Raw genomic sequence first — 27,606 nt, 5'->3', positions numbered from 1 at the left:
TATTGTATCCATTAGCAGATTTGTTTAAGATCATTACTTTTTTAAAAGGAAGTGGAAATTTGACATTTTTTTGTGTATAATAAATTAAACATTCCTATTGCAATATTGCTTAAAAAATTAAATCATAAGCATACTTGAAAAATGTGCTGTAATTTCCCTTTAACGGGACATGTTCCCTATGGGCTAAATCAGTTGAAAGTGATGCAGCATACAGTATCTGTAAAACGCTGACTAGAAAATAGCACGTGAACATCAATGTGTAAGGTAGATATTTTGACTCAAAATGTATTAATCTCTGTGAGAAATTATCGTTCAGCGTTTCTTTTTTCCGTCATTTGTATTGTGAACGGGAGGAAAAATATCGGTATCATCAGTGTTGAGTCCACACTGTGTTTTATTGTGATCTTGTGAGATTTCAACTTAATCTGGAGATATTTCATAGTAAACAAACTGTGCTAGCTCAGTCACTTTCTAGTCCTGGAACTAGCGTATTGATTGGATGTTTAAAGTCCTTTTTCAATGGTGTGTGGCTAGTGAGGTAATTTTAGGTAAAATAATTTCCTTTCTTAGAGATGTTCATATCCTATTTTCTGGTCTTCCTTTTACAGATCTGCAGCAATATTACTTTCAAGTGGTTTAGCATTTGTATAACATGCCCCTTTAAAGTCAGATATTTGGAGAATCAGATTCTCAGAAATATATATGAATGTTCAGAACTTGCTTTCACTTACAAGATATAGTCTAAAAGGGTTTCTTTATTTTATGCAATAATGTATAGTTTTCTCTAGTAAGGTGTATCCAGTCCACGGATCATCCATTACTTATGGGATATTCTCATTCCCATCAGGAAGTTGCAAGAGGACCCACAGCAAAGCTGTTATATAGCTCCTCCCCTTCCTACCATATCTAGTCATTCTCTTGCAACTCTCAACGCGCATGGAGGTAGTAAGAGGAAAGTGGTGAAAAATAGTTAGTTTATTTTCTTCAATCAAAAGTTTGTTATTTTAAGTAGTACCGGAGTTGTGCTATTGTTTCTCAGGCAGACATAGAAGAAGAATCTGCCTGAGTTTTCTATGATCTTAGCAGGTTGTAACTAAGATCCATTGCTGTTCTCACACATGTCTGAGGAGTGAGGTAACTTCAGAGGGAGAATGGCGTGCAGGTTATTCTGCTATCAGGTATGTGCAGATATGATTTTTTTCTAGGATTGGAAATGCTAGAAAATGCTGCGGATTCCTGATAAATGTAAGTTAAGCCTGAATACAGTGATTTAATAACGACTAGTATCATGCTTACTCTCAGGGGTATTACCCTTATAGATATGCTATATAAAACGTTTGCTGGCATGTTTAATCGTTTTTTATATATGCTTGGTGATAAAACTTATTGGGGCCTAATTTGGGCCTATTTTAGCGCTTTATTGTGCAGTTAAAATTACAGACAGAGGCATCCAGTTTTCCTTAGGAGTCCCCTGAATGCTACAGGACACATCTAAAGAGCCTAAAATCGTTTATTGGGGAAGGTAGGAGCCACAGTAAAGCTGTGGCACTTTGCTGGGACTGTTAAAAAACGTCTATGTCGTTTTTTTTATCCGTTTTTTGAACTAAAGTGTTAATCATCCATTTGCAAGTGGGTGCAATGCTCTGTTAGCCTATTACATACACTGTAAAAATTTCGTTTGTGTAACTGCCTTTTTTCACTGTTTTTCAAATTTTGACAAAATTTCTTTCTCTTAAAGGCACAGTACCGTTTATTTATATTGATTGCTAACTTGAATTAAAGTGTTTTCCAAGCTTGCTAGTCTCATTGCTAGTCTGTATAAACATGTCTGACATAGAGGAAACTCCTTGTTCATTATGTTTAAAAGCCATGGTGGAACCCCCTCTGAGAATGTGTACCAAATGTACTGATTTCACTGTAAGCAATAAAGATCATATTATGTCTTTGCAAAATTTATCACCAGAGGATTCTGATGAGGGGGAAGTTATGCCGACTAACTCTCCCCACGTGTCAGATCCTTTGACTCCCGCTCAAGGGACTCACGCTCAAATGGCGCCAAGTACATCAAGGGCACCTTTAGCGTTTACTTTACAAGACATGGCGGCAGTCATGGATAATACCCTGTCAACGGTATTAGCCAGACTACCTGAATTTAGAGGTAAGTGAGATAGCTCTGGAGTTAGACGAAATGCAGAGCATACTGACGCTTTAAGAACCATGTCTGATACTGCCTCACAATATGCTGAAGCTGAAGAAGGAGAACTTCAGTCTGTGGGTGATGTGTCTGACTCAGGCAGAGTACCTGATTCTGATGTTTCTACATTTAAATTTAAGCTTGAACACCTCCGCGTGTTACTAAAGGAGTTTTTAGCTGCTCTGAATGACTGTGACACAATTGCAGTGCCAGAGAAATTGTGTAGACTGGATAAATACTTTGCAGTGCCGGTGTGTACTGATGTTTTTCCAATACCTAAAAGGTTTACAGAAATTATTACTAAGGAATGGGATAGGCCAGGTGTGCCGTTCTCTCCACCTCCTATTTTTAGAAAAATGTTTCCTATAGACGCCACCACACGGGACTTATGGCAGACAGTCCCTAAGGTGGAGGGAGCAGTTTCTACTTTAGCAAAGCGGACTACTATCCCTGTCGAGGACAGTTGTGCTTTTTCTGATCCAATGGACAAAAAATTAGAAGGTTACCTTAAGAAAATATTTTGTCAACAAGGTTTTATCCTTCAGCCCCTTGCATGCATTGCCCCTGTCACTGCTGCTGCGGCGTTCTGGTTTGAGTCTCTGGAAGAGGCCTTACAGGCAGCGACTCCATTGGATGACATACTTGGCAAACTTAGGGCACTTAAGCTAGCCAATTCTTTTGTTTCTGATGCCATTGTTCATTTGACTAAACTAACGGCTAAGAATTCTGGTTTCTCCAACATAGGTGTGTCCGGTCCACGGCGTCATCCTTACTTGTGGGATATTCTCTTCCCCAACAGGAAATGGCAAAGAGCCCAGCAAAGCTGGTCACATGATCCCTCCTAGGCTCCGCCTTCCCCAGTCATTCTCTTTGCCGTTGTACAGGCAACATCTCCACGGAGATGGCTAAGAGTTTTTTGGTGTTTAAATGTAGTTTTTATTCTTCAATCAAGAGTTTGTTATTTTAAAATAGTGCTGGTATGTACTATTTACTCTGAAACAGAAAAGAGATGAAGATTTCTGTTTGTAAGAGGAAAATGATTTTAGCAACCGTTACTAAAATCGATGGCTGTTTCCACACAGGACTGTTGAGAGGAATTAACTTCAGTTGGGGGAAACAGTGAGCAGACTTTTGCTGCTTGAGGTATGACACATTTCTAACAAGACTTGGTAATGCTGGAAGCTGTCATTTTCCCTATGGGATCCGGTAAGCCATTTTTATTAAATAAGAATAAAGGGCTTCACAAGGGCTTTTAAGACTGGTAGACATTTTCTGGGCTAAAACGATTGATATATAAGCATTTTTAATACTTCATAGCTTTGAGGAGTTATTTTATTCTTGGGAATTATGTAAAAAAAAACGGCAGGCACTGTATTGGACACCTTTTTCACTGGGGGCCTTCTCTAATCATAGGCAGAGCCTCATTTTCGCGCCTCTATTGCGCAGTTGTTTTTGGGAAGCAAGACATGCAGATGCATGTGTGAGGAGCTCAGATACATAGAAAAAGCTTACTGAAGGCGTCATTTGGTATCGTATTCCCCTTTGGGCTTGGTTGGGTCTCAGCAAAGCAGATACCAGGGACTGTATAGGGGTTAAATATAAAAACGGCTCTGGTTCCGTTATTTTAAGAGTTAAAGCTTTCAAATTTGGTGTGCAATACTTTTAAGGCTTTAAGACACTGTGGTGAAATTTTGGTGAATTTTGAACAATTCCTTCATACTTTTTCACATTTTCAGTAATAAAGTGTGTTCAGTTTAAAATTTAAAGTGACAGTAACGGTTTTATTTTAAAACGTTTTTTGTGCTTTGTTATCAAGTTTATGCCTGTTTAACATGTCTGAACTATCAGATAGACTGTGTTCTGTATGTGGGGAAGCCAAGGTTCCTTCTCATTTAAATAGATGTGATTTATGTGACACAAAATTTAGAGAAAATGATGCCCAAGATGATTCCTCAAGTGAGGGGAGTAAGCATGGTACTGCATCATCCCCTCCTTCGTCTACGCCAGTCTTGCCCACACAGGAGGCCCCTAGTACATCTAGTGCGCCAATACTCCTTACTATGCAACAATTAACGGCTGTAATGGATAATTCTATCAAAAACATTTTAGCCAAAATGCCCACTTATCAGCGAAAGCGCGACTGCTCTGTTTTAGAAAATACTGAAGAGCATGAGGACGCTGATGATATTGGTTCTGAAGTGCCCCTACACCAGTCTGAGGGGGCCAGGGAGGTTTTGTCTGAGGGAGAAATTTCAGATTCAGGGAAAATTTCTCAACAAGCTGAACCTGATGTTATTACTTTTAAATTTAAATTAGAACATCTCCACGCTCTGCTTAAGGAGGTGTTATCTACTCTGGATGATTGTGAGAATTTGGTCATTCCAGAGAAATTATGTAAGATGGACAAGTTCCTAGAGGTCCCGGGGCCCCCCGAAGCTTTTCCTATACCCAAGCGGGTGGCGGACATTGTAAACAAAGAATGGGAAAGGCCCGGCATACCTTTTGTCCCTCCCCCTATATTTAAGAAATTGTTTCCTATGGTCGACCCCAGAAAGGACTTATGGCAGACAGTCCCCAAGGTCGAGGGGGCGGTTTCTACTCTAAACAAACGCACTACTATCCCTATAGAAGATAGTTGTGCTTTCAAAGATCCTATGGATAAAAAATTAGAGGGTTTGCTTAAAAAGATGTTTGTTCAGCAAGGTTACCTTCTACAACCAATTTCATGCATTGTTCCTGTCACTACAGCAGCGTGTTTCTGGTTCGATGAACTAGAAAAGTCGCTCTATAAAGATTCTTCTTATGAGGAGATTATGGACAGAATTCATGCTCTCAAATTGGCTAAGTCTTTTACTTTAGACGCCACTTTGCAATTGGCTAGATTAGCGGCGAAAAATTCTGGGTTTGCTATTGTGGCGCGCAGAGCGCTTTGGCTAAAATCTTGGTCAGCGGATGCGTCTTCCAAGAACAAATTGCTTAACATTCCTTTCAAGGGGAAAACGCTGTTTGGCCCTGACTTGAAAGAGATTATTTCTGATATCACTGGGGGTAAGGGCCACGCCCTTCCTCAGGATAGGTCTTTCAAGGCTAAAAATAAACCAAATTTTCGTCCCTTTCGCAGAAACGGACCAGCCCCAAGTGCTACATCCTCCAAGCAAGAGGGTAATACTTCTCAAGCCAAGCCAGCCTGGAGGCCAATGCAAGGCTGGAACAAAGGTAAGCAGGCCAAGAAACCTGCCACTGCTACCAAGACAGCATGAGATGTTGGCCCCCGATCCGGGACCGGATCTGGTGGGGGGCAGACTTTCTCTCTTCGCTCAGGCTTGGGCAAGAGATGTTCTGGATCCTTGGGCGCTAGAAATAGTCTCCCAAGGTTATCTTCTGGAATTCAAGGGGCTTCCCCCAAGGGGGAGGTTCCACAGGTCTCAATTGTCTTCAGACCACATAAAAAGACAGGCATTCTTACATTGTGTAGAAGACCTGTTAAAAATGGGAGTGATTCATCCTGTTCCATTAGGAGAACAAGGGATGGGATTCTACTCCAATCTGTTCATAGTTCCCAAAAAAGAGGGAACATTCAGACCAATCTTAGATCTCAAGATCCTAAACAAGTTTCTCAAGGTTCCATCGTTCAAAATGGAAACCATTCGGACAATTCTTCCTTCCATCCAGGAAGGTCAATTCATGACCACGGTGGATTTAAAGGATGCGTATCTACATATTCCTATCCACAAGGAACATCATCGGTTCCTAAGGTTCGCCTTTCTGGACAAGCATTACCAGTTTGTGGCACTTCCATTCGGATTAGCCACTGCTCCAAGAATTTTCACAAAGGTACTAGGGTCCCTTCTAGCGGTGCTACGACCAAGGGGCATTGCAGTAGTACCTTACTTGGACGACATACTGATTCAAGCGTCGTCCCTACCACAAGCAAAGGCTCATACGGACATTGTCCTGGCCTTTCTCAGATCTCACGGGTGGAAAGTGAACGTAGAAAAAAGTTCTCTATCTCCGTCAACAAGAGTTCCCTTCTTGGGAACAATAATAGACTCCTTAGAAATGAGGATTTTTCTGACAGAGGCCAGAAAATCAAAACTTCTAAGCTCTTGTCAAGTACTTCATTCTGTTCCTCTTCCTTCCATAGCGCAGTGCATGGAAGTAATAGGTTTGATGGTCGCGGCAATGGACATAGTTCCTTTTGCGCGAATTCATCTGAGACCATTACAACTGTGCATGCTCAGTCAGTGGAATGGGGATTATACAGACTTGTCTCCGACGATACAAGTAGATCAGAGGACCAGAGATTCACTCCGTTGGTGGCTGACCCTGGACAACCTGTCACAGGGGATGAGCTTCCTCAGACCAGAGTGGGTCATTGTCACGACCGACGCCAGTCTGGTGGGCTGGGGCGCGGTCTGGGAACTCCTGAAAGCTCAGGGTCTTTGGTCTCGGGAAGAATCTCTTCTCCCGATAAATATTCTGGAACTGAGAGCGATATTCAATGCTCTCAAGGCTTGGCCTCAGCTATCAAAGGCCAAATTCATACGGTTTCAATCGGACAACATGACGACTGTTGCGTATATCAACCATCAAGGGGGAACAAGGAGTTCCCTGGCGATGGAAGAAGTGACCAAAATCATTCAATGGGCGGAGACTCACTCCTGCCACTTGTCTGCAATCCACATCCCAGGAGTGGAAAATTGGGAAGCGGATTTTCTGAGTCGTCAAACATTTCATCCGGGGGAGTGGGAACTCCATCCGGAAATCTTTGCCCAAATTACTCAATTGTGGGGCATTCCAGACATGGATCTGATGGCCTCTCGTCAGAACTTCAAGGTTCCTTGCTACGGGTCCAGATCCAGGGATCCCAAGGCGACTCTAGTAGATGCACTAGTAGCACCTTGGACCTTCAACCTAGCTTATGTATTCCCACCGTTTCCTCTCATCCCCAGGCTGGTAGCCAGGATCAATCAGGAGAGGGCATCGGTGATCTTGATAGCTCCTGCGTGGCCACGCAGGACTTGGTATGCAGACCTGGTGAATATGTCATCGGCTCCACCATGGAAGCTACCTTTGAGACGGGACCTTCTTGTTCAAGGTCCGTTCGAACACCCGAATCTGGCCTCACTCCAACTGACTGCTTGGAGATTGAACGCTTGATTTTATCAAAGCGAGGGTTCTCAGATTCTGCCATTGATACTCTTGTTCAGGCCAGAAAGCCTGTAACTAGAAAAATCTACCATAAAATATGGAAAAAATATATCTGTTGGTGTGAATCTAAAGGATTCCCATGGAACAAGATAAAAATTCCTAAGATTCTATCCTTTCTTCAAGAAGGTTTGGAGAAAGGATTATCTGCAAGTTCTTTGAAGGGACAGATTTCTGCTTTATCTGTTTTACTTCACAAAAAGCTGGCGGCTGTGCCAGATGTTCAAGCTTTTGTTCAGGCTCTGGTTAGAATCAAGCCTGTTTACAAACCTTTGACTCCTCCTTGGAGTCTCAATTTAGTTCTTTCAGTTCTTCAGGGGGTTCCGTTTGAACCCTTACATTCCGTAGATATTAAGTTATTATCTTGGAAAGTTTTGTTTTTGGTTGCAATTTCTTCTGCTAGAAGAGTTTCAGAGTTATCTGCTCTGCAGTGTTCTCCTCCTTATCTGGTGTTCCATGCAGATAAGGTGGTTTTGCGTACTAAACCTGGTTTTCTTCCGAAAGTTGTTTCTAACAAAAACATTAACCAGGAGATAGTCGTGCCTTCTTTGTGTCCGAATCCAGTTTCAAAGAAGGAACGTTTGTTGCACAATTTGGATGTAGTTCGTGCTCTAAAATTCTATTTAGATGCTACAAAGGATTTCAGACAAACATCTTCCTTGTTTGTTGTTTATTCTGGTAAAAGGAGAGGTCAAAAAGCAACTTCTACCTCTCTCTCTTTTTGGCTTAAAAGCATCATCAGATTGGCTTACGAGACTGCCGGACGGCAGCCTCCTGAAAGAATCACAGCTCATTCCACTAGGGCCGTGGCTTCCACATGGGCCTTCAAGAACGAGGCTCCTGTTGATCAGATATGTAAGGCAGCGACTTGGTCTTCACTGCACACTTTTACTAAATTTTACAAATTTGATACTTTTGCTTCTTCTGAGGCTATTTTTGGGAGAAAGGTTTTGCAAGCCGTGGTGCCTTCCATCTAGGTGACCTGATTTGCTCCCTCCCATCATCCGTGTCCTAAAGCTTTGGTATTGGTTCCCACAAGTAAGGATGACGCCGTGGACCGGACACACCTATGTTGGAGAAAACAGAATTTATGTTTACCTGATAAATTACTTTCTCCAACGGTGTGTCCGGTCCACGGCCCGCCCTGGTTTTTTAATCAGGTCTGATAATTTATTTTCTTTAACTACAGTCACCACGGTATCATATGATTTCTCCTATGCAAATATTCCTCCTTTACGTCGGTTGAATGACTGGGGAAGGCGGAGCCTAGGAGGGATCATGTGACCAGCTTTGCTGGGCTCTTTGCCATTTCCTGTTGGGGAAGAGAATATCCCACAAGTAAGGATGACGTCGTGGACCGGACACACCGTTGGAGAAAGTAATTTATCAGGTAAACATAAATGCTGTTTTTGCTATACAGGCGCGCAGAGCGCTATGGCTTAAATCATGGTCAGCTGATGTGACTTCCAAATCTAAGCTGCTTAACATTCCCTTCAAGGGGCAGACCTTATTCGGGCCTGGTTTGAAAGAGATCATTGCTGATATCACTGGAGGAAAAAGTCATGCCCTTCCTCAGGACAGGTCCAAATCCAGGGCCAAACAGTCTAATTTTCGTGCCTTTCGAAACTTCAAGGCAGGTGCGGCATCAACCTCCTCTAATGCAAGACAAGAAGGAACTGTTGCCCACTCCAAAGCGGTCTGGAAGCCAAACCAGACCTAGAACAAAGGTAAGCAGGCTAAAAAACCTGCTGCTGCCTCCAAGACAGCATGAAGGAACGGCCCCCTATCCGATAACGGATCTAGTGGGGGGCAGACTTTCACTCTTCGCCCAGGCGTGGGCAAGAGATGTTCAGGATCCCTGGGCGTTGGAAATTATATCCCAGGGATATCTTCTGGACTTCAAAGCTTCTCCTTCAAAAGGGAGATTTCACCTTTCACAATTATCTGCAAACCAGATAAAGAGAGAGGCATTCTTACACTGTGTACGAGACCTCCTAGTTATGGGAGTGTGGTTCCCAAAAAAGAGGGAACATTCAGACCAATTTTGGATCTAAAGATCTTAAACAAATTCCTCAGAGTTCCATCATTCAAGATGGAAACTATTCGTACCATCCTGCCTATGATCCAGGAGGGTCAATATATGACTACATTGGATCTAAAGGATGCTTACCTTCATATTCCGATACACAAAGATCATCATCGGTTTCTCAGGTTTGCCTTTCTAGACAGGCATTACCAGTTTGTAGCTCTTCCCTTTGGGTTAGCTACAGCCCCAAGAATTTTTACAAAGGTTCTAGGGTCGCTTCTAATTTAGATGACATCCTGATACAGGCGTCAAACTTCCAAATTGCCAAGTCTCATACGGACGTAGTACTGGCATTTCTGAGGTCGCATGGGTGGAAAGTGAACGAGGAAAAGAGTTCTCTATCCCCACTCACGAGAGTTTCCTTCCTAGGGACTCTGATAGATTCTGTAGAAATGAAAATTTACCTGACGGAGTCCAGGTTATCAAAGCTTCTAAATTCCTGCCGGGTTCTTCATTCCATTCCGCACCCTTCGGTGGTTCAGTGTATGGAAGTAATCGGCTTAATGGTAGCAGCAATGGACATAGTGCCGTTTGCACGCTTACATCTCAGACCGCTGCAACTATGCATGCTCAGTCAGTGGAACGGGGATTACACAGATTTGTCCCCTCAACTGAATCTGGACCAAGAGACCAGGGATTCTCTGCTCTGGTGGCTATCTCGGGTCCATCTGTCCAAAGGTATGACCTTTCGCAGACCAGATTGGACGATTGTAACAACAGATGCCAGCCTACTAGGTTGGGGTGCAGTCTGGAACTCCCTGAAGGCTCAGGGATTGTGGACTCAGGAGGAGTCTCTCCTTCCAATAAATATTCTGGAACTAAGAGCGATATTCAATGCTCTTCAGGCTTGGCCTCAGTTAGCAACTCTGAGGTACATCAGATTTCAGTCGGACAACATCACGACTGTGGCTTACATCCACCATCAAGGGGGAACAAGAAGTTCCCAAGCGATGTTAGAAGTCTCAAAGATAATTTGATGGGCGGAGTTTCACTCCTGCCACCTATTAGCTATCCATATCCCAGGTGTAGAGAACTGGGAGGCGGATTTTCTAAGTCGACAGACTTTTTATCCGGGGGAGTGGGAACTCCATCCGGAGGTGTTTGCACAAGTGATTCATCGCTGGGGCAAACCAGAACTGGATCTCATGGCGTCTCGACAGAACGCCATGCTTCCTTGTTACGGATCCAGGTCCAGGGACCCCAACCTGGCTTATGTGTTTCCACCGTTTCCTCTGCTCCCTCGACTGATTGCCAAGATCAAGCAGGAGAGAGCATCTGTGATTTTAATAGCGCCTGCGTGGCCACGCAGGACCTGGTATGCAGACCTAGTGGACATCCTTTCCACGATGGACTCTGCCTCTGAGACAGGACCTTCTACTTCAGGGTCCTTTCCTACATCCAAATCTAATTTCTCTGAGACTGAGTGCATGGAGATTGAACGCTTGATTTTATCAAAGCGTGGCTTCTCCGAGTCAGTCATTGATACCTTAATACAGGCACGAAAGCCTGTCACCAGGAAAATTTACCATAAAATATGGCGTAAATATCTTTATTGGTGTGAATCCAAGGGCTACTCATGGAGTAAGGTCAGGATTCCTAGGATATTATCTTTTCTCCAAGAAGGATTGGAAAAAGGTTTGTCAGCTAGTTCCTTAAAGGGACAGATTTCTGCTCTGTCTATTCTTTTACACAAACGTCTGGCAGACGTTCCAGACGTTCAGGCTTTAGTCAGAATCAAGCCTGTGTTTAAACCTGTTGCTCCACCATGGAGCCTAAATTTGGTTCTTAAGGTTCTTCAAGGAGTCCCATTTGAACCTCTTCATTCCATTGATATAAAACTTTTATCTTGGAAAGTCCTTTTTTTGGTAGCTATTTCCTCAGCTCGTAGAGTCTCCGAGTTATCTGCCTTACAATGTGATTCTCCTTATCTAATTTTTCATTCTGATAAGGTAGTCCTGCGTACCAAACCTGGGTTCTTACCTAAAGTGGTATCTAACAAGAATATCAATCAAGAGATTGTTGTTCCATCCTTGTGTCCTAATCCTTCTTCAAAGAAGGAACGTCTATTACACAATTTGGTTCGTGCTTTAAAGTTTTACTTACAAGCAACTAAGGATTTTCGGCAAACATCTGCTTTGTTTGTTGTTTACTCTGGTCAGAGGAGAGGTCAAAAGGCTTCGGCACCCTCTCTTTCTTTTTGGCTAAGAAGCATAATACGCTTAGCCTATGAGACTGCTGGACAGCAGCCCCCTGAAAGGATTACAGCTCATTCTACTAGAGCTGTGGCTTCCACTTGGGCCTTTAAAAATGAGGCCTCTGTTGAACAGATTTGCAAGGCGGGGACTTGGTCTTCGCTTCATACTTTTTAAAAATTCTACAAATTTGATACTTTTGCTTCTTCGGAGGCTATTTTTGGGAGAAAGGTTTTACAGGCAGTGGCACCTTCCGTTTAAGTTCCTGCCTTGTCCCTCCCTTCATCCGTGTACTTTAGCTTTGGTATTGGTATCCCATAAGTAATGGATGATCCGTGGACTGGATACACCTTACTAGAGAAAACACAATTTATGCTTACCTGATAAATTTATTTCTCTAGTGGTGTACCTGATAAATTTATTTCTCTAGTGGTGTATCCAGTCCACGGCCCGCCCTGTCATTTTAAGACAGGTTATTTTTAAATTTAAACTACAGTCACCACTGCACCCTATGGTTTCACCTTTCTCTGCTTGTTTTCGGTCGAATGACTGGATATGGTAGGAAGGGGAGGAGCTATATAACAGCTTTGCTGTGGGTCCTCTTGCAACTTCCTGTTGGGAATGAGAATATCCCATAAGTAATGGATGATCCGTGGACTGGATACACCACTAGAGAAATAAATTTATCAGGTAAGCATAAATTGTGTTTTTTTTGTCCATTAAAGGTTTTTTTTTTGTTTGTTTTTAAGTAATAATTTGTAACTGGTATTGCTATTCCTGTTCTTTACAGATCTCACAACATCACTCTATAATGTAAATCTTTATTATCCTCCTATGTTCCTCTGGAACAAGTATTTTAGTAATTCCTGCTTAAGTTTTCACTATTTAAATTCATTTAAAGTTTCTGTTGTTTCCCTAAAGGTTAGGTTTGCACCGAGAAGCTGAGAAACAATTTAAATCCGCTCTTACACATCAGGATATGGTGGATATATTCCTCTTTCTTGGAAAAGTAAGTATAGTATTGCGGCACATAATGACATGTAATGCTAACGCTTGATCAAAGTGATTTAGGAATTCTATTGCTAAGATTTTTCATTAGACCTCTTCTTACTTACATATGTTTATATATTTGTTCCTGTTTTAATATTTAGTCTAATTAAGAATATACACCCATCTGTATTTGCCGTCACATGCTGAAAAACACTTGCGCCAAAAATATGTGCACAAAGTTCTCTTTACATGTGAAGTATGTGTGTTGGTGAGCTGATTTACCAAGAAACAACAATACCAATAACACAACTGATCACATGAGATAACCTCACACATGCTCAATTAGCAGCACTGACCCAAAATAATCTGAATTTGCCAATAATGCAATATCACCTTGCAGTAACTATAGTCATACTAACATAGTAAATGAGGTTGAAAAAAGACTTCAACCTATACAAATCTAATATACTTACAAAAAAGCTCTAGTTTAGCTTAAATTAATTTCATTAAAAAAATGTGACCCATTTAACACAATCAATCGTATCCCTGAATTCTGTTTCTAGCCAGAAATGTATCCAACCAATTTTTAAATATATCTAAGGTATTGGCATTCACTATCTCCTTTGGTAGTGAGTTCCATAATGTTATTGCTCTTACAGTGAAAAAAAACGTTTCTATTGCAGGAGATTAAATCTCCTTTCCTCCAGCCTTAAATTGTGTCCTCTTGTCACAAACAATTTTCTTGGAATAAACAGAGCTTCTGCCATCTCCGTATATGAGCCTTGAATATATTTATATAAAGTAATCGGTCATTACACCTAATTATGTTCCAGCACTGCAGAATATCATTGTTGTACTGGCATTAGTTTCACTGCACAGACCATGCCAGCACTACCTTGCATGTCCAGCACCTCTTCAATTTAAAATGTATCACTATTATAGTATAAAAGCAATGTATAAGTGTTTCTCTTACAGTCTAAGGGATGACCTAGATTGTCGCGCACTAAGGAGCTATAGTGCCTTGTCCCTTTTTAGACTATGTAGATACAATCCTAGAAGTCTTCAAAGTTCCTCTTATTTTTTATTGTGGCCCTTGTCATCTTGTTAACATCAGTTCTCTTTCTACCTATTTGCTTATAGTTAGTGAAAGGCAGCTGGTGTACAATTCATTTATACAGATGAAGAATGAATGATATTTGAATTCATGTGATAACACATATCCTGCATGAAAAAAACACTTCTAATAGCAATATTGCAGGTGAACCTACACACCCCTCCTCTAGAGACATTACCATGCCACTTACATTTTATTTATTTTATTTACTATCAGCGGCAGTGTAATTTAAATTAATTTGAGCTTTCTAGAAAACAAAAAAAGAAAGCAGTTACACTACAAAAGGTTTATAGTATAGAACATATAAACAAATGTCCATGTATTCCGGATGGCTACTAAGATATAAAGATAAAATATATTAGACTAGTCCTAAAGTCTGTGTACACAGGCCATTTTTTACAGTACAGCAGTCCCACCCCTTGCTCTCTCTCTCTCCCCTCTTTCTTTTGCTCTCTCTCCCCCCTTTTTTTTTGCTCTCTCTCCCCCCCCTTTATTTTGCTCTCTCTCCCCCTTTTGCTCTCTCTCCTCCCTCTCTTTTGCTCTCTCTCTCCCCCCTCTCGTTTGCTCTCTCTCTCTCCCCCTCTCTTGCTCTCTCTCTCTTCCCCTCTCTCTTGCTCTCTCTCTTACCCCCTCTCTTTTGCTCTCTCTCCCCCCTCTCTTTTGTGCTCTCTTCCCCCCCCTCTTGCTCTCTCTACCCCCTCTCTTTTGCTCTCTCTCTCTCCCCCCTCTCTTGCTCTCTCTACCCCCTCTCTTTTGCTCTCTCTCCCCCTCTCTTTTACTCCTTCTTTCCCCCCTTATCTTTTGCTTGCTCTCTTTCCCCCCTCTTTTGTTCTCTCTCTCTCCCCCTCTTTTGTTCTCTCTCTCTCTTTTGCTCTCTCTCTCCCCCTCTCTTTTGCTCTCTTGCCCCCCTCTCTTTTGCTCTCTCTCCCCCCTCTCTTTTGCTCTCTCTCCCCCCTCTCTTTTGCTCTCTCTCCCCCCTCTCTTTTGCTCTCTCCCCCCTCTCTTTTGCTCTCTCTCTCCTCCCTCTCTTTTGTTTTCTCTCTGCCCCCCCCTCTTGTTCTCTCGCTCTCCCCCTCTCTTTTGTTCTCTCTCTCTCTCCCCCCTCTCTTTTGTTCTCTCTCCCCCCTCTCTTTTGTTCTCTCTCCCCCCTCTCTTTTGTTCTCTCTCTTTTCCCCCTCTCTTTTGTTCTCTCTCTTCCCCCTCTCTTTTGTTCTCTCTCTCCCCCTTTGTTTTTTGCTCCCCCCCTTCGTTTTTACGCTCTCTCTCCCCCTTGTATTTTGCTCTCTCTCCCCCCTCTCTTTTGCTCTCTCTCCCCCTTTCTTTTGCTCTCTCTCCCCCCTCTCTTTTGCTCTCTCTCCCCCCTCTCTTTTGCTCTCTCTCCCCCCTCCCCCCATCTCTTTTGCTCTCTCTCCCCCCCTCCCCCCATCTCTTTTGCTCTCTCTCCCCCCTCTTTTGCTCTCTCTCCCTCCTCTCTTTTGCTCTCTCCCCCCTCTCTTTTGCTCCCCCCCCTTTTGCTATCTCTCCCTCCTCTCTTTTGCTCTCTCTCCCTCATCTCTTTTGCTCTCTCTCCCTCATCTCTTTTGCTCTCTCTCCCTCCTCTCTTTTGCTCTCTCTCTCCCTCTCTTTTGCTCTCTCTCCCCCCTCCCCCCATCTCTTTTGCTCTCTCTCCCCCCTCTTTTGCTCTCTCTCCCTCCTCTCTTTTGCTCTCTCCCCCTCTCTTTTGCTCTCTCTCCCCCCTCTCTTTTGCTCTCTCTCCCCCCTCTCTTTTGCTCTCTCTCCCCCCTCTCTTTTTCTCTCTCTCCCCCCCTCCCCCCATCTCTTTTGCTCTCTCTCCCCCCTCCCCCCATCTCTTTTGCTCTCTCTCCCCCCTCTTTTGCTCTCTCTCCCTCCTCTCTTTTGCTCTCTCCCCCTCTCTTTTGCTCCCCCCCCCTTTTGCTATCTCTCCCTCCTCTCTTTTGCTCTCTCTCCCTCATCTCTTTTGCTCTCTCTCCCTCATCTCTTTTGCTCTCTCTCCCTCCTCTCTTTTGCTCTCTCTCTCCCTCTCTTTTGCTCTCTCTCCCCCCTCCCCCCATCTCTTTTGCTCTCTCTCCCCCCTCTTTTGCTATCTCTCCCTCCTCTCTTTTGCTCTCTCTCCCTCCTCTCTTTTGCTCTCTCTCCCTCCTCTCTTTTGCTCTCTCTCCCTCCTCTCTTTTGCTCTCTCTCCCTCCTCTCTCTTGCTCTCTCTCCCTCCTCTCTTTTGCTTTCTCCCTCCTCTTTTGCTCTCTCTCCCTCTTCTATTTTGCTCTCTCCCCCTCCTCTCTTTTGCTCTCTCTCCCTCCTCTCTTTTGCTCTCTCTCCCTCCTCTCTATTGCTCTCTCTCTCCCTCTATTGCTCTCTCTCCCTCCTCTCTATTGCTCTCTCTCCCTCCTCTCTTTTGCTCTCTCTCTCTCCTCTCTTTTGCTCTCTCTCTCTCCTCTCTTTTGCTCTCTCTCCCTCCTCTCTTTTGCTCTCTCTCCCTCCTCTCTTTTGCTCTCTCTCCCTCCTCTCTTTTGCTCTCTCTCCCTCCTCTCTTTTGCTCTCACCTCCCTCCTCTCTTTTGCTCTCACCTCCCTCCTCTCTTTTGCTCTCTCTCCCTCCTCTCTTTTGCTCTCACCTCCCTCCTCTCTTTTGCTCTCACCTCCCTCCTCTCTTTTGCTCTCACCTCCCTCCTCTCTTTTGCTCTCTCTCTCCTCTCTTTTGCTCTCTCTCTCTCCTCTCTTTTGCTCTCTCTCCCTCCTCTCTTTTGCTCTCTCTCCCTCCTCTCTTTTGCTCTCTCTCCCTCCTCTCTTTTGCTCTCTCTCCCTCCTCTCTTTTGCTCTCTCTCCCTCCTCTCTCTTTTGCTCTCTCTCCCTCCTCTCTTTTGCTCTCTCTCCCTCCTCTCTTTTGCTCTCTCTCCCTCCTCTCTTTTGCTCTCTCTCCCTCCTCTCTTTTGCGCTCTCTCCCTCCTCTCTTTTGCTCTCTCCCCCCTCTCTTTTGTGCTCTCTCCCCCCTCTCTTTTGCTCTCTCTCCCCCCTCTCTTTTGTGCTCTCTCCCCCCTCTCTTGCTCTCTCTACCCCCTCTCTTTTGCTCTCTCTCTCTCCCCCCTCTCTTGCTCTCTCTACCCCCTCTCTTTTGCTCTCTCTCCCCCTCTCTTTTACTCCTTCTTTCCCCCCTTATCTTTTGCTTGCTCTCTTTCCCCCCTCTTTTGTTCTCTCTCTCTCCCCCTCTTTTGTTCTCTCTCTCTCTTTTGCTCTCTCTCTCCCCCTCTCTTTTGCTCTCTCTCCCCCTCTCTCTTTTGCTCTCTCTCCCCCCTCTCTTTTGCTCTCTCTCCCCCCTCTCTTTTGCTCTCTCTCCCCCCTCTCTTTTGCTCTCTCTCCCCCCTCTCTTTTGCTCTCTCTCCCCCCTCTCTTTTGCTCTCTCCCCCCTCTCTTTTGCTCTATCTCTCCTCCCTCTCTTTTGTTTTCTCTCTGCCCCCCTCTTGTTCTCTCTCTCTCTCCCTCTCTTTTGTTCTCTCTCTCTCTCCCCCCTCTCTTTTGTTCTCTCTCCCCCCTCTCTTTTGTTCTCTCTCTTTTCCCCCTCTCTTTTGTTCTCTCTCTTCCCCCTCTCTTTTGTTCTCTCTCTCCCCCTTTGTTTTTTGCTCTCCCCCTTCGTTTTTACGCTCTCTCTCCCCCTTGTATTTTGCTCTCTCTCCCCCCCCCTCTCTTTTGCTCTCTCTCCCCCTTTCTTTTGCTCTCTCTCCCCCCTCTCTTTTGCTCTCTCTCCCCCCTCTCTTTTGCTCTCTCTCCCCCCTCTCTTTTGCTCTCTCTCCCCCCTCCCCCATCTCTTTTGCTCTCTCTCCCTCCTCTCTTTTGCTCTCTCCCCCTCTCTTTTGCTCCCCCCCCTTTTGCTATCTCTCCCTCCTCTCTTTTGCTCTCTCTCCCTCCTCTCTTTTGCTCTCTCTCCCTCATCTCTTTTGCTCTCTCTCCCTCATCTCTTTTGCTCTCTCTCCCTCCTCTCTTTTGCTCTCTCTCTCCCTCTCTTTTGCTCTCTCTCCCCCCTCCCCCCATCTCTTTTGCTCTCTCTCCCCCCTCTTTTGCTCTCTCTCCCTCCTCTCTTTTGCTCTCTCCCCCCCCCCTTTTGCTCTCTCTCCCTCCTCTCTTTTGCTCTCTCTCCCTCCTCTCTTTTGCTCTCTCTCCCTCCTCTCTTTTGCTCTCTCTCCCTCCTCTCTTTTGCTCTCTCTCCCTCCTCTCTCTTGCTCTCTCTCCCTCCTCTCTTTTGCTTTCTCCCTCCTCTTTTGCTCTCTCTCCCTCTTCTATTTTGCTCTCTCTCCCTCTTCTATTTTGCTCTCTCCCCCTCCTCTCTTTTGCTCTCTCTCCCTCCTCTCTTTTGCTCTCTCTCCCTCCTCTCTATTGCTCTCTCTCTCCCTCTATTGCTCTCTCTCCCTCCTCTCTATTGCTCTCTCTCCCTCCTCTTTTTTGCTCTCTCTCCCTCCTCTCTTTTGCTCTCTCTCTTTCCTCTCTTTTGCTCTCTCTCTTTCCTCTCTTTTGCTCTCTCTCTCTCCTCTCTTTTGCTCTCTCTCCCTCCTCTCTTTTGCTCTCTCTCCCTCCTCTCTTTTGCTCTCTCTCCCTCCTCTCTTTTGCTCTCTCCCTCCTCTCTTTTGCTCTCTCTCCCTCCTCTCTTTTGCTCTCACCTCCCTCCTCTCTTTTGCTCTCTCTCCCTCCTCTCTTTTGCTCTCTCTCCCTCCTCTCTTTTGCTCTCACCTCCCTCCTCTCTTTTGCTCTCACCTCCCTCCTCTCTTTTGCTCTCTCTCTCTTCTCTCTTTTGCTCTCTCTCTCTCCTCTCTTTTGCTCTCTCTCCCTCCTCTCTTTTGCTCTCTCTCCCTCCTCTCTTTTGCTCTCTCTCCCTCCTCTCTTTTGCTCTCTCTCCCTCCTCTCTTTTGCTCTCTCTCCCTCCTCTCTTTTGCTCTCTCTCCCTCCTCTCTTTTGCTCTCTCTCCCTCCTCTCTTTTGCTCTCTCTCCCTCCTCTCTTTTGCTCTCTCTCCCTCCTCTCTTTTGCTCTCTCTCCCTCCTCTCTTTTGCTCTCTCTCCCTCCTCTCTTTTGCGCTCTCTCCCCCCTCTCTTTTGTGCTCTCTCCCCCCTCTCTTTTGCTCTCTCTCTCATGACTACTCCCACTCGGCCACGGCCCGCCTGGCCACGCCACCATCACGGCGCTCCCGCCTGGCCACACCCCCATCATGGCCTTCCTAATTCAACTCACATGCTCCACTGATCCTCACGTGCCAGACCTCACATGTGCCACTGACCTCGCGGCAGACACCTTCACAAATTCCGACACTGATAATTTGAATGTTAAGGCCAGGTATGTTTGTCCTTGCGGTCTCTACTGCGCATGACTGCATCTGACAAACATACCTGGCCTTTTACTATATAGGATGTGGATTTTATAGCTTTTTATTCTACTCTGAAGTTCAGAGGTTCTTTTAAAATATCCAAAGTATAAAATTGGAAATTTATTTTTTGTGACCAGTTATGATTGAATCTTTTGAGATTTGCAGTGATCATAGAATTAAGGGAGTCCAGATTTTTGCACAATAAATATGCTTCTTAAAGAGGATACAAAGCAAAATCTGTTACCTAGGTTTTAAAAAGGTAGCATATTGCCTATACCAGCTATTTGATGCGTAACATTTGCAGGTTACTGAATTTGCTTGTTGACCTCTCTAGAGAGAGTGGGGCAAGCATAATTTTACTGTTGAGTTCATTGCTTTCTGTTTTGTAGTATATGCTCTTAATACTGAAAGTATATCTGATCTTTGTAGTTGTTTTCTTATTACTATTAATGGTACCCTTCAAATATGAACCTTTTGTGATTTCTGTAAATGTTTCCATAGCTTCTTAAGTCACTCTTCTATAAACGAGACAAGAAGCAAAAGAAAGTACCACATAGTGTAAAACTGAATGACAATTCCAACAAGGTGTATTCTTGAACTGTTTCTAGTAGCCTCATTTCCATTTATTTTATATTTAAGCACATTTTTTTGTCTCAGTGGCAGCAGCACTAATGCAGGCCCAGACCATGACACTCCCACCCCCATGCTTGACTGTAGGCAAGGCACACTTGTCTTTGTACTCCTCACCTGGTTGCCGCCATACACGCTTGACACCATCTGAACCAAAAAACTTTATCTTGGTATCATCAGACCACAGGACATGGTTCCAGTAATCCATGTCCTTAGTCTGCTTGTCTTCAGCAAACTTTTTGCAGGCTTTCTTGTGCATCATCTTTAGAAGAGGCTTCCTTCTGGGACGACAGCCATGCAGACCAATTTGGTGCAGTGTGCAGCATATGGTCTGAGCACTGTCAGGCTGACCCCCCACCCCTTCAATCTCGGCAGCAATGCTGGCAGCAATCATACGTCTATTTCCCAAAGACAACCTCTGGATATGATGCTAAGCATGTGCACTCAACTTCTTTGGTCGACCATGGCAAGGCCTGTTCTGAGTGGAACCTGTCCTGTAAAACCGCTGTATGGTCTTGCCCACTGTGCTGCAGCTCAGTCTCAGGGTCTTGGCAATCTTCTTATAGCCTAGGCCATCTTTATGTAGAGTAACAATTCTTTTCTTCAGATCCTCAGAGAGTTCTTTGCCATGTGGTGCCATGTTGAACTTCCAGTGACCAGTATGAGAGAGCTTGAGAGCGATAACACCAAATCTAACACACCTGCTCCTCATTCACACCTGAGACCTTGTAACACTAACGAGTCACATGACAATGGGGAGGTAAAAAAGCTAATTTGGCCCAATTTGGACATTTCCACTTAGGGGTGTACTCACTTTTGTTGCCAACGGTTTAGACATTAATGGCTGTGTGTTGAGTTATTTTAAAGGGGGCAGCACATTTACACTGTTATACAGGCTGTACACTCACTACTTTACATTGTAGCAAAGTGTCATTTCTTTAGTGTTGTCACATGAAAAGATATAAAAAATATTTACAAAAATGTGAGGGGTGTACTCACTTTTGTGGGATACTGTATGTATATGTATATGTATAGTATGTGTGTGTGTGTGTGTGTATGTATATATATATATATATATATATATATATATATATATATATAAAAATGTGTGTGTATAGATATATACAGATATATATAGGAATATCTGTTTATAAATACTTCAAACATATTTTGCTATGTGAAAAACGTTGAAATGTCAAATAGTTACAGTAAATACATAGTTAAAACCTTTATTAGCCATGAATATTGCATAAATATGCTTTTCCATGTATTCATCTACTTAACAGCAAAGGGCTATGTCTTTATGTTTATGTCTATAAATACATATGTTCATATATATATAAAAGTAATATAAAATACATTGCACAATACAGCTACACTCCATCTAATAAAATTATTAAAAAAAATATTGCACAAAAAAAAAAAGAAGAAGTTATAAATGCTCAAAGATATATATATATATATATATATATATATATATATATATATATATATATATATATATATATATATAATCTTTGAGCATTTATAACTTCTTTTTTTTTTTTGTGCAATATTTTTTTTAATAATTTAAAAAAGAATGGAGTGTAGCTGTATTGTGCAATGTATTTTATGTGTTTTGTGACACATTTTAGCTTTGCAAAACAGCTAACCAGAGCTATGAGGTTGCGGTAATCATTCTAGCGTAAATTGCGATTGGGCTCATGTTCAGTTTATGGAACTTGCGCGCAAACAAATGCAAAAACCCGATATCGCTCATGTGCAAACAATAGCATGCCACTCGTAATCTGGCCCAAAATAAATGCTAGATAGCATGATGCATTTGAAGACAAGATTAGCCTGAGAATAACATGTATAAGTATTTTTTAAAGTTTCATTAGCTGTTTAAATATTGACAAAATAAGTGTAAAGTTTTAGTGTCTATAAAATAATGGCAGCTGCCATGTTGTAACTTAGGTTACCTTCTCTGCTGTGGCCAATAAGGGACAGTTATAAATAGGTCACTAGAGTGTGCAGCCAATGGCTGTGTGGCTGTTCTGCACTTCCATTTTACAGGTACTTAAAATATCTTAATTTTAGATTGGAATTACAGGAAAAGGGTACAAAAAACATAATGAATGTATATTGCAGAGGTTTTTTTATATACAATTTATACAATTTATCATTCCATATTACCGTCTTAAAGAGTTTAATGACCCTTTAAGCCATTGGTTGCGACTTTCATAACAGAACCCCATTGGCAAACAAATTAAAGGGACATTAAACTCCTGGGTACTATTACAGTAGTATGGTTTCCCTCAGCCTTTCTCTTATTTTAATGCATTTAAAGAAGCCAGCTTTTTTTTTTTTTAAACTGAGTGAAGGTATCTTTTATTTTTAGTGATGGTAAATCCTAGTGTTTTTGAAACGCTAGGATTTACCATCACTTTACGGTGACTGTGCTGCATGTATGGGCAGCTTTAATTCTAGATGAATGCAGCTATTTTAAAATAATGTGTTTTATTTTGGGGGGTGAGGTGTGACCAGGTTTCATTGTCTTCCTATTAGGTATATAGAAGGATGGATCAACCATTGACAGCTCTAACTCTTTATAAACAAGGGTTAGACCGATTCCCTAAAGAAGTAAACATACTGTGTGCTGTGGCCCGAATACATGAGGTTAGTGCTGTTTCAGAATAACCTTCTTGCTCAACTAGCATTCAAAAGAGATCGTACACTAAAAGGGACATTATTCTCAAAATATAAACCCTCAAAGAACTAGATTACAAGTAAAACGCAATTGATAGCGCAGGGTGCATTATCTCAAAGAATAATGCACAATAAAGGTTTTAAAGGGGAATTGTACTTTCAATTTTTCACCCTTTTTAATTTGTGCCTAATTGTCCATTTTGCCTGCTATTTTCGATTAATTTGCTTGCAAACCTCTGCTTTTATTTGCTATTTGAAATGGCTACTTTTGCATGTTGTATTTCCACCTACACTAAAAATATGAGTAAGAAACATTTGTAGAAAAGCTATGTACATAGAAGACATTAGCACTGAGTAATCTCTCAGTGGGGGGTTTGATAGAGAAAGATTTTGTATGTGTTTATTCAAAACAACCAGCCATAGTTAACATTTCAATTACTAACAATAAAAGGTCTGCTTTACTTGCAGGCTCTGCCCATTTTTTTATGGACATGTCCTAGGTAAAGATTTTAATGAGAAAAAAACAGATATTTCAAATACAAAGTAAACACGAAGGAACAATTTCCCATACATTTCATACTCTGCAGTAGGTATAACAAGTAATTTGGAACACATTAAGGGAAATGCATTTTATAGTAGAGTGTCCCTTTTAAGTTATGTTTAGCCTTTACTTAAAGGGACAGTCTAGTCAAAATTAAACTTAAATGATTAAGATAGAGCATGCAATTTCCAGTTTACTGTTATCATCAACTTTTCTTTGTTCTCTTGGTATTCTTTGTTGAAACCTAAACCTAGGTAGGCTCATATGCTAATTTCTAAGCCCTTGAAGGCCATCTCTTATATCTGTGCATTTTGCTAGTTCATGTGTGCCATATAGATAACATTGTGCTCACTCCTCTGGATACATTTGTGAGTCAACACTGATTGGCTAAAATGCAAGTCTGTCAAAAGAACTGATATAAGGGGGTAGTCTGCAGAGGCTTAGATACAAGGTAATCACAGAGGTAAAAAGGGTATATTAATATAACAGTGTTGGTTATGCAGAACTGGGGAATGGGTAATAAAGGGATTATCCATCTTGTTAAACATTAAAAATTCTGGAGTCCCTTTACGAAAAAAAAAGGTTTAACAATGAAAATAGAGGTGTTGTGGCAGAATTAGAAATAGGAGTCAAAGGTGTGTATGCATGTGTGAAGTGTTTCATATAAATCATATAGCACAGAGCTCAGGAGGACGTGTCAATGGATTGCAAATATTGCTAACAAAATTATATTTTTAAATGCTTTTGAAAGATTTTGTATGCAGGTCTTTTTCAATGTATTATTAAATTACTGTTATATACTGCACATTTATAAAACATTACTCTAGTGTTCCCTTAAGTAGAACATATTTTGCTTTTTTAGAATTCTTGATTCCTAATTTCCTATTATTAAAGTTATATAAAATAAAAGTTTACATTTACAAAAATAAAGTTTGTAATCTTATACATTTTTTAGCTCTTTAAAAATTATAATGTATTCAAAATAAGGGAATTATTTAAAATGATTTCTCTCTTTGGTTGCCCAGGAAATGAATAACATGACCTCTGCCACAGAATATTACAAAGAGGTTCTCAAACAGGACAATACTCATGTTGAAGCCATTGCGTGTATTGGAAGCAACCACTTCTACACTGACCAACCAGAGATAGCACTGCGATTTTACAGGTGTGCTTTGTATTTAAGGTCTGAAAATGATTATTTTTTGCAGATGACCAGTTCATAAACAAGCAACAGGACGCTGTAACAATTTTAGTTTAGTTTTTCTTTTATAATCAAAAGGCTGTCATTCATTTATGAAACCTAATATAAAACCTAATATAAAAACTAATTGCTGCCATTTAAATGCACAGTTTATTGGTGCTCTAATTCTAATGATACACTACTTAACAAATAATAACTATGACCTTTCACTAATTATATTACAATTACAGACTAAATTTACATCTAAATATAAAGGGAGTTCTTGACTATGACCACTTTGTAGGGCAGCAAATGAATACAGTTTTCTCCTACATTGGTGTATCCGGTCCACGGCTTCATCCTTACTTGTGGGATATTCTCAATCCCTACAGGAAGTGGCAAAGAGAGCACACAGCAGAGCTGTCCATATAGCTCCCCTCAGGCTCCGCCCCCCCCCCCCCAGTCATTCTCTTTGCCGCTCTAACAAGTAGCATCTCCACGGGGGTGGTAAAGATTATGTCGTGTTATATTTGTAGTTTTATTTCTTCAATCAAGAGTTTGTTATTTTAAAATAGTGCCGGTTTGTACTATTTACTCTGAGGCAGAACAGTGATGAAGATTTCTGCTGAGAGGAATATGATTTTAGCACCCATAACTAAAATCCATTGCTGTTCCCACGCAGGACTGTTGAATACCAGAGAACTTCAGTTGGGGGGAACAGTTTGCAGGCTTAACTGCTTCAGGTATGATCAGTCATTTTTCTAACAAGACCTAGTAATGCTAGAAGACTGTCAGAAATCCCCTTAGGGATAGGTAAGCCATTTTTCTCAAACTCAGTATAAAATAATGGCTTAAATTAAGGGCTCAATGCTGGTTGACACTATTGTGGGCTTAATCGATTATTTATTAGCATGTTTCAGTATGCATAAGGTGTTTTTTGGAGACTTTATAACACTTATGGGGTTTAATATTGCGCCTGGCACTTATTTAGACACCTAATCTAGTCTAGAAGGCCCCTCCACTCTGGAAGGAAGAGAGAGGAGGCCTCATTTTCGCGCCTCAATTGCGCAGTTGTTTTGACTAGACAGTTCATGCAGCTTCACAAGGGGAGTCCAGAGACATCAGAAAGGACTTCAGAGGGGCTTATTTCTTACTCAAATAATCCCTAAGGAAGGTAAAAGCCACAGTAGAGGCTGTGGCATTGTGCTGTAGTGTTTTTAACCGGTTCACTGCTGTTCTTAGCTCCGGTTTGGGCATTAAGGGGTTAATTGGTCTGAAAAATTGTATGCAATCTTTTCAAAGCATTAAGACAATGTGGTGAAAATTTCATTAAAATCGGATGATTTTTTGATGGTTTTTTGATGTTTTAGTAATAAAGTGTGCACTTTTATTATTTAACCTCTTAAGGACATATGACGGAATTTTTCCTGTCTAACTCTGTCAAACATGTCTGAACCTTCAGATAGCAATTGTTCTGTATGTTTAAAGGCCAGGGCGGTGCCCCCATTAAACTTATGTGTGAAGTGTGCTATAGCGTCCAAACAGAATAAGGACCGCACAGTCACGCTTATAGATGTAGCCCAAAATGATGAAGGTAGTGAGGATAGTTCACTATCCTCTCCTTCTGTGTCAACACCAGCTATGCCCGCGCCAGCGATGCCCAGTACATCTAGCGCACCGATTCCTATTACTTTGCAACAGTTAGCGGCAGTAATGGATAATTCTCTAGCAGCATTTTTATCCAAACTGCCAGCTTTTCCAAGGAAGCGTGATAGCTCAGTTTTAAATACAGAAGATGAGCAAGCAGACGCAGCGGATAATTTATCTGTAGTGCCCTCACATCAATCTGATTTGGCGGTGAGGGAGGGCCTGTCTGAGGGAGAAATTTCTGACACAGGAAAAGTTTCTCAGCAGGCAGAGCCAGATACCATAGCTTTTAAATTTAAGTTAGAACACCTCCGTGCCCTGCTTAAGGAGGTCCTAGCTACACTTGATGATTGTGACCCTTTGGTGGTCCCAGAAAAATTGTGTAAGATGGACAAATTCTTAGAGGTCCCAGTACACACTGATGCATTTCCGATTCCTAAGAGGGTGGCGGATATAGTGACTAGGGAGTGGGAGAAACCAGGTGTACCTTTTGTTCCCCCCCTATATTTAAGAAAATGTTCCCCATTGTTGACCCCAGAAAGGACGCGTGGCAGACGGTCCCTAAGGTAGAGGGGGCAGTTTCAACACTAGCTAAACGCACGACTATACCGATAGAAGATAGTTGCGCTTTCAAAGATCCTATGGATAAAAAATTAGAAGGTTTGCTTAAGAAAATTTTTGTTTATCAAGGTTTTCTTCTTCAACCAATTTCTTGCATTATTCCTGTAACCACTGCAGCGTCTTTTTGGTTTGAGGAATTAGAAAACTCGCTCCAGAAGGAGACTTCTTATGATGAAGTCATGGACAGAGTTCACGCCTTGAAGTTGGCTAATGCTTTCGTTACAGATGCCGCTTTTCAGTTAGCGAAATTAGCGGCGAAAAATTCAAGTTCAAGGCAATTCACATCCCAGGAGTGGACAACTGGGAAGCGGATTATCGGAGTCGTCAGACTTTCCATCCGGGGGAGTGGGAACTTCACCCGGAGGTTTTTGCCCAGTTAACTCAACTATGGGGCCTTCCAGATCTGGATCTGATGGCGTCACGTCAGAACTCCAAAGTTCCACGTTACTGGTCCAGGTCCAGGGATCCCAAGGCGACATTGGTAGATGCCTTAGTGGCGCCTTGGTCGTTCAATCTAGCTTATGTCTTTCCACCGTTTCCTCTTCTCCCCCAGCTGGTAGCCAGGATCAAACAGGAGAAGGCTTCGGTAATTCTGATAGCTCCTGTGTGGCCACGCAGGACTTGGTATGCAGACCTGGTGAATATGTCATTGGTTCCACCATGGAAGCTACCTTTGAGGCAGGACCTTCTAATACAAGGTCCATTCACACATCCAAACCTAGTTTCTCTGCAACTGACTGCTTGGAGATTGAACGCTTGATTCTCGCTAAGCGTGGGTTTTCGGAATCAGTTATAGATACTCTCATCCAGGCTAGGAAGCCTGTCACCAGGAAAATTTACCATAAGATATTGCAGAAATATCTTTGCTGGTGCGAATCCAAGGGTTACTCATGGAGTAAGATTAGGATTCTGAGGTTACTATCTTTTCTCCAAGAAGGATTGGAGAAAGGTCTGTCAGCTAGTTCCTTAAAAGGACAGATATCTGCTCTGTCGGTTTTGTTACACAAGCGTCTGACAGCTGTGCCAGATGTTCAGGCATTTGTACAGGCTTTAGTCAGAATCAAGCCTGTCTACAGACCTGTGGCTCCTCCATGGAGTCTAAATTTAGTTCTTTCAGTTCTTCAAGGGGTTCCGTTTGAACCTCTACATT

At 42.5% G+C, this 27,606-nt stretch overlaps 1 protein-coding gene across 1 annotated transcript in view; it reads left to right on the top strand.

Moving 5' to 3' along the window:
• The window catches only part of TTC8 (tetratricopeptide repeat domain 8), a 333,163-nt gene that overhangs the window by 242,657 nt on the left and 62,900 nt on the right, over window positions 1-27,606 (top strand). The window contains exons 8-10 of the mRNA XM_053697577.1: window positions 12,602-12,689; window positions 22,327-22,437; window positions 24,034-24,173. Coding sequence (XP_053553552.1) covers window positions 12,602-12,689; window positions 22,327-22,437; window positions 24,034-24,173 — 339 coding nt within the window. The remainder of the gene's footprint in view (window positions 1-12,601; window positions 12,690-22,326; window positions 22,438-24,033; window positions 24,174-27,606) is intronic.

The sequence above is a fragment of the Bombina bombina genome, chromosome 1 (assembly GCF_027579735.1).
Source record: "Bombina bombina isolate aBomBom1 chromosome 1, aBomBom1.pri, whole genome shotgun sequence".
Taxonomy (NCBI): Eukaryota; Metazoa; Chordata; class Amphibia; order Anura; family Bombinatoridae; genus Bombina; species Bombina bombina.
The sequence above is the reverse complement of the archived record's forward strand: the minus strand, read 5'-3'. Positions and strand labels throughout refer to the sequence as shown.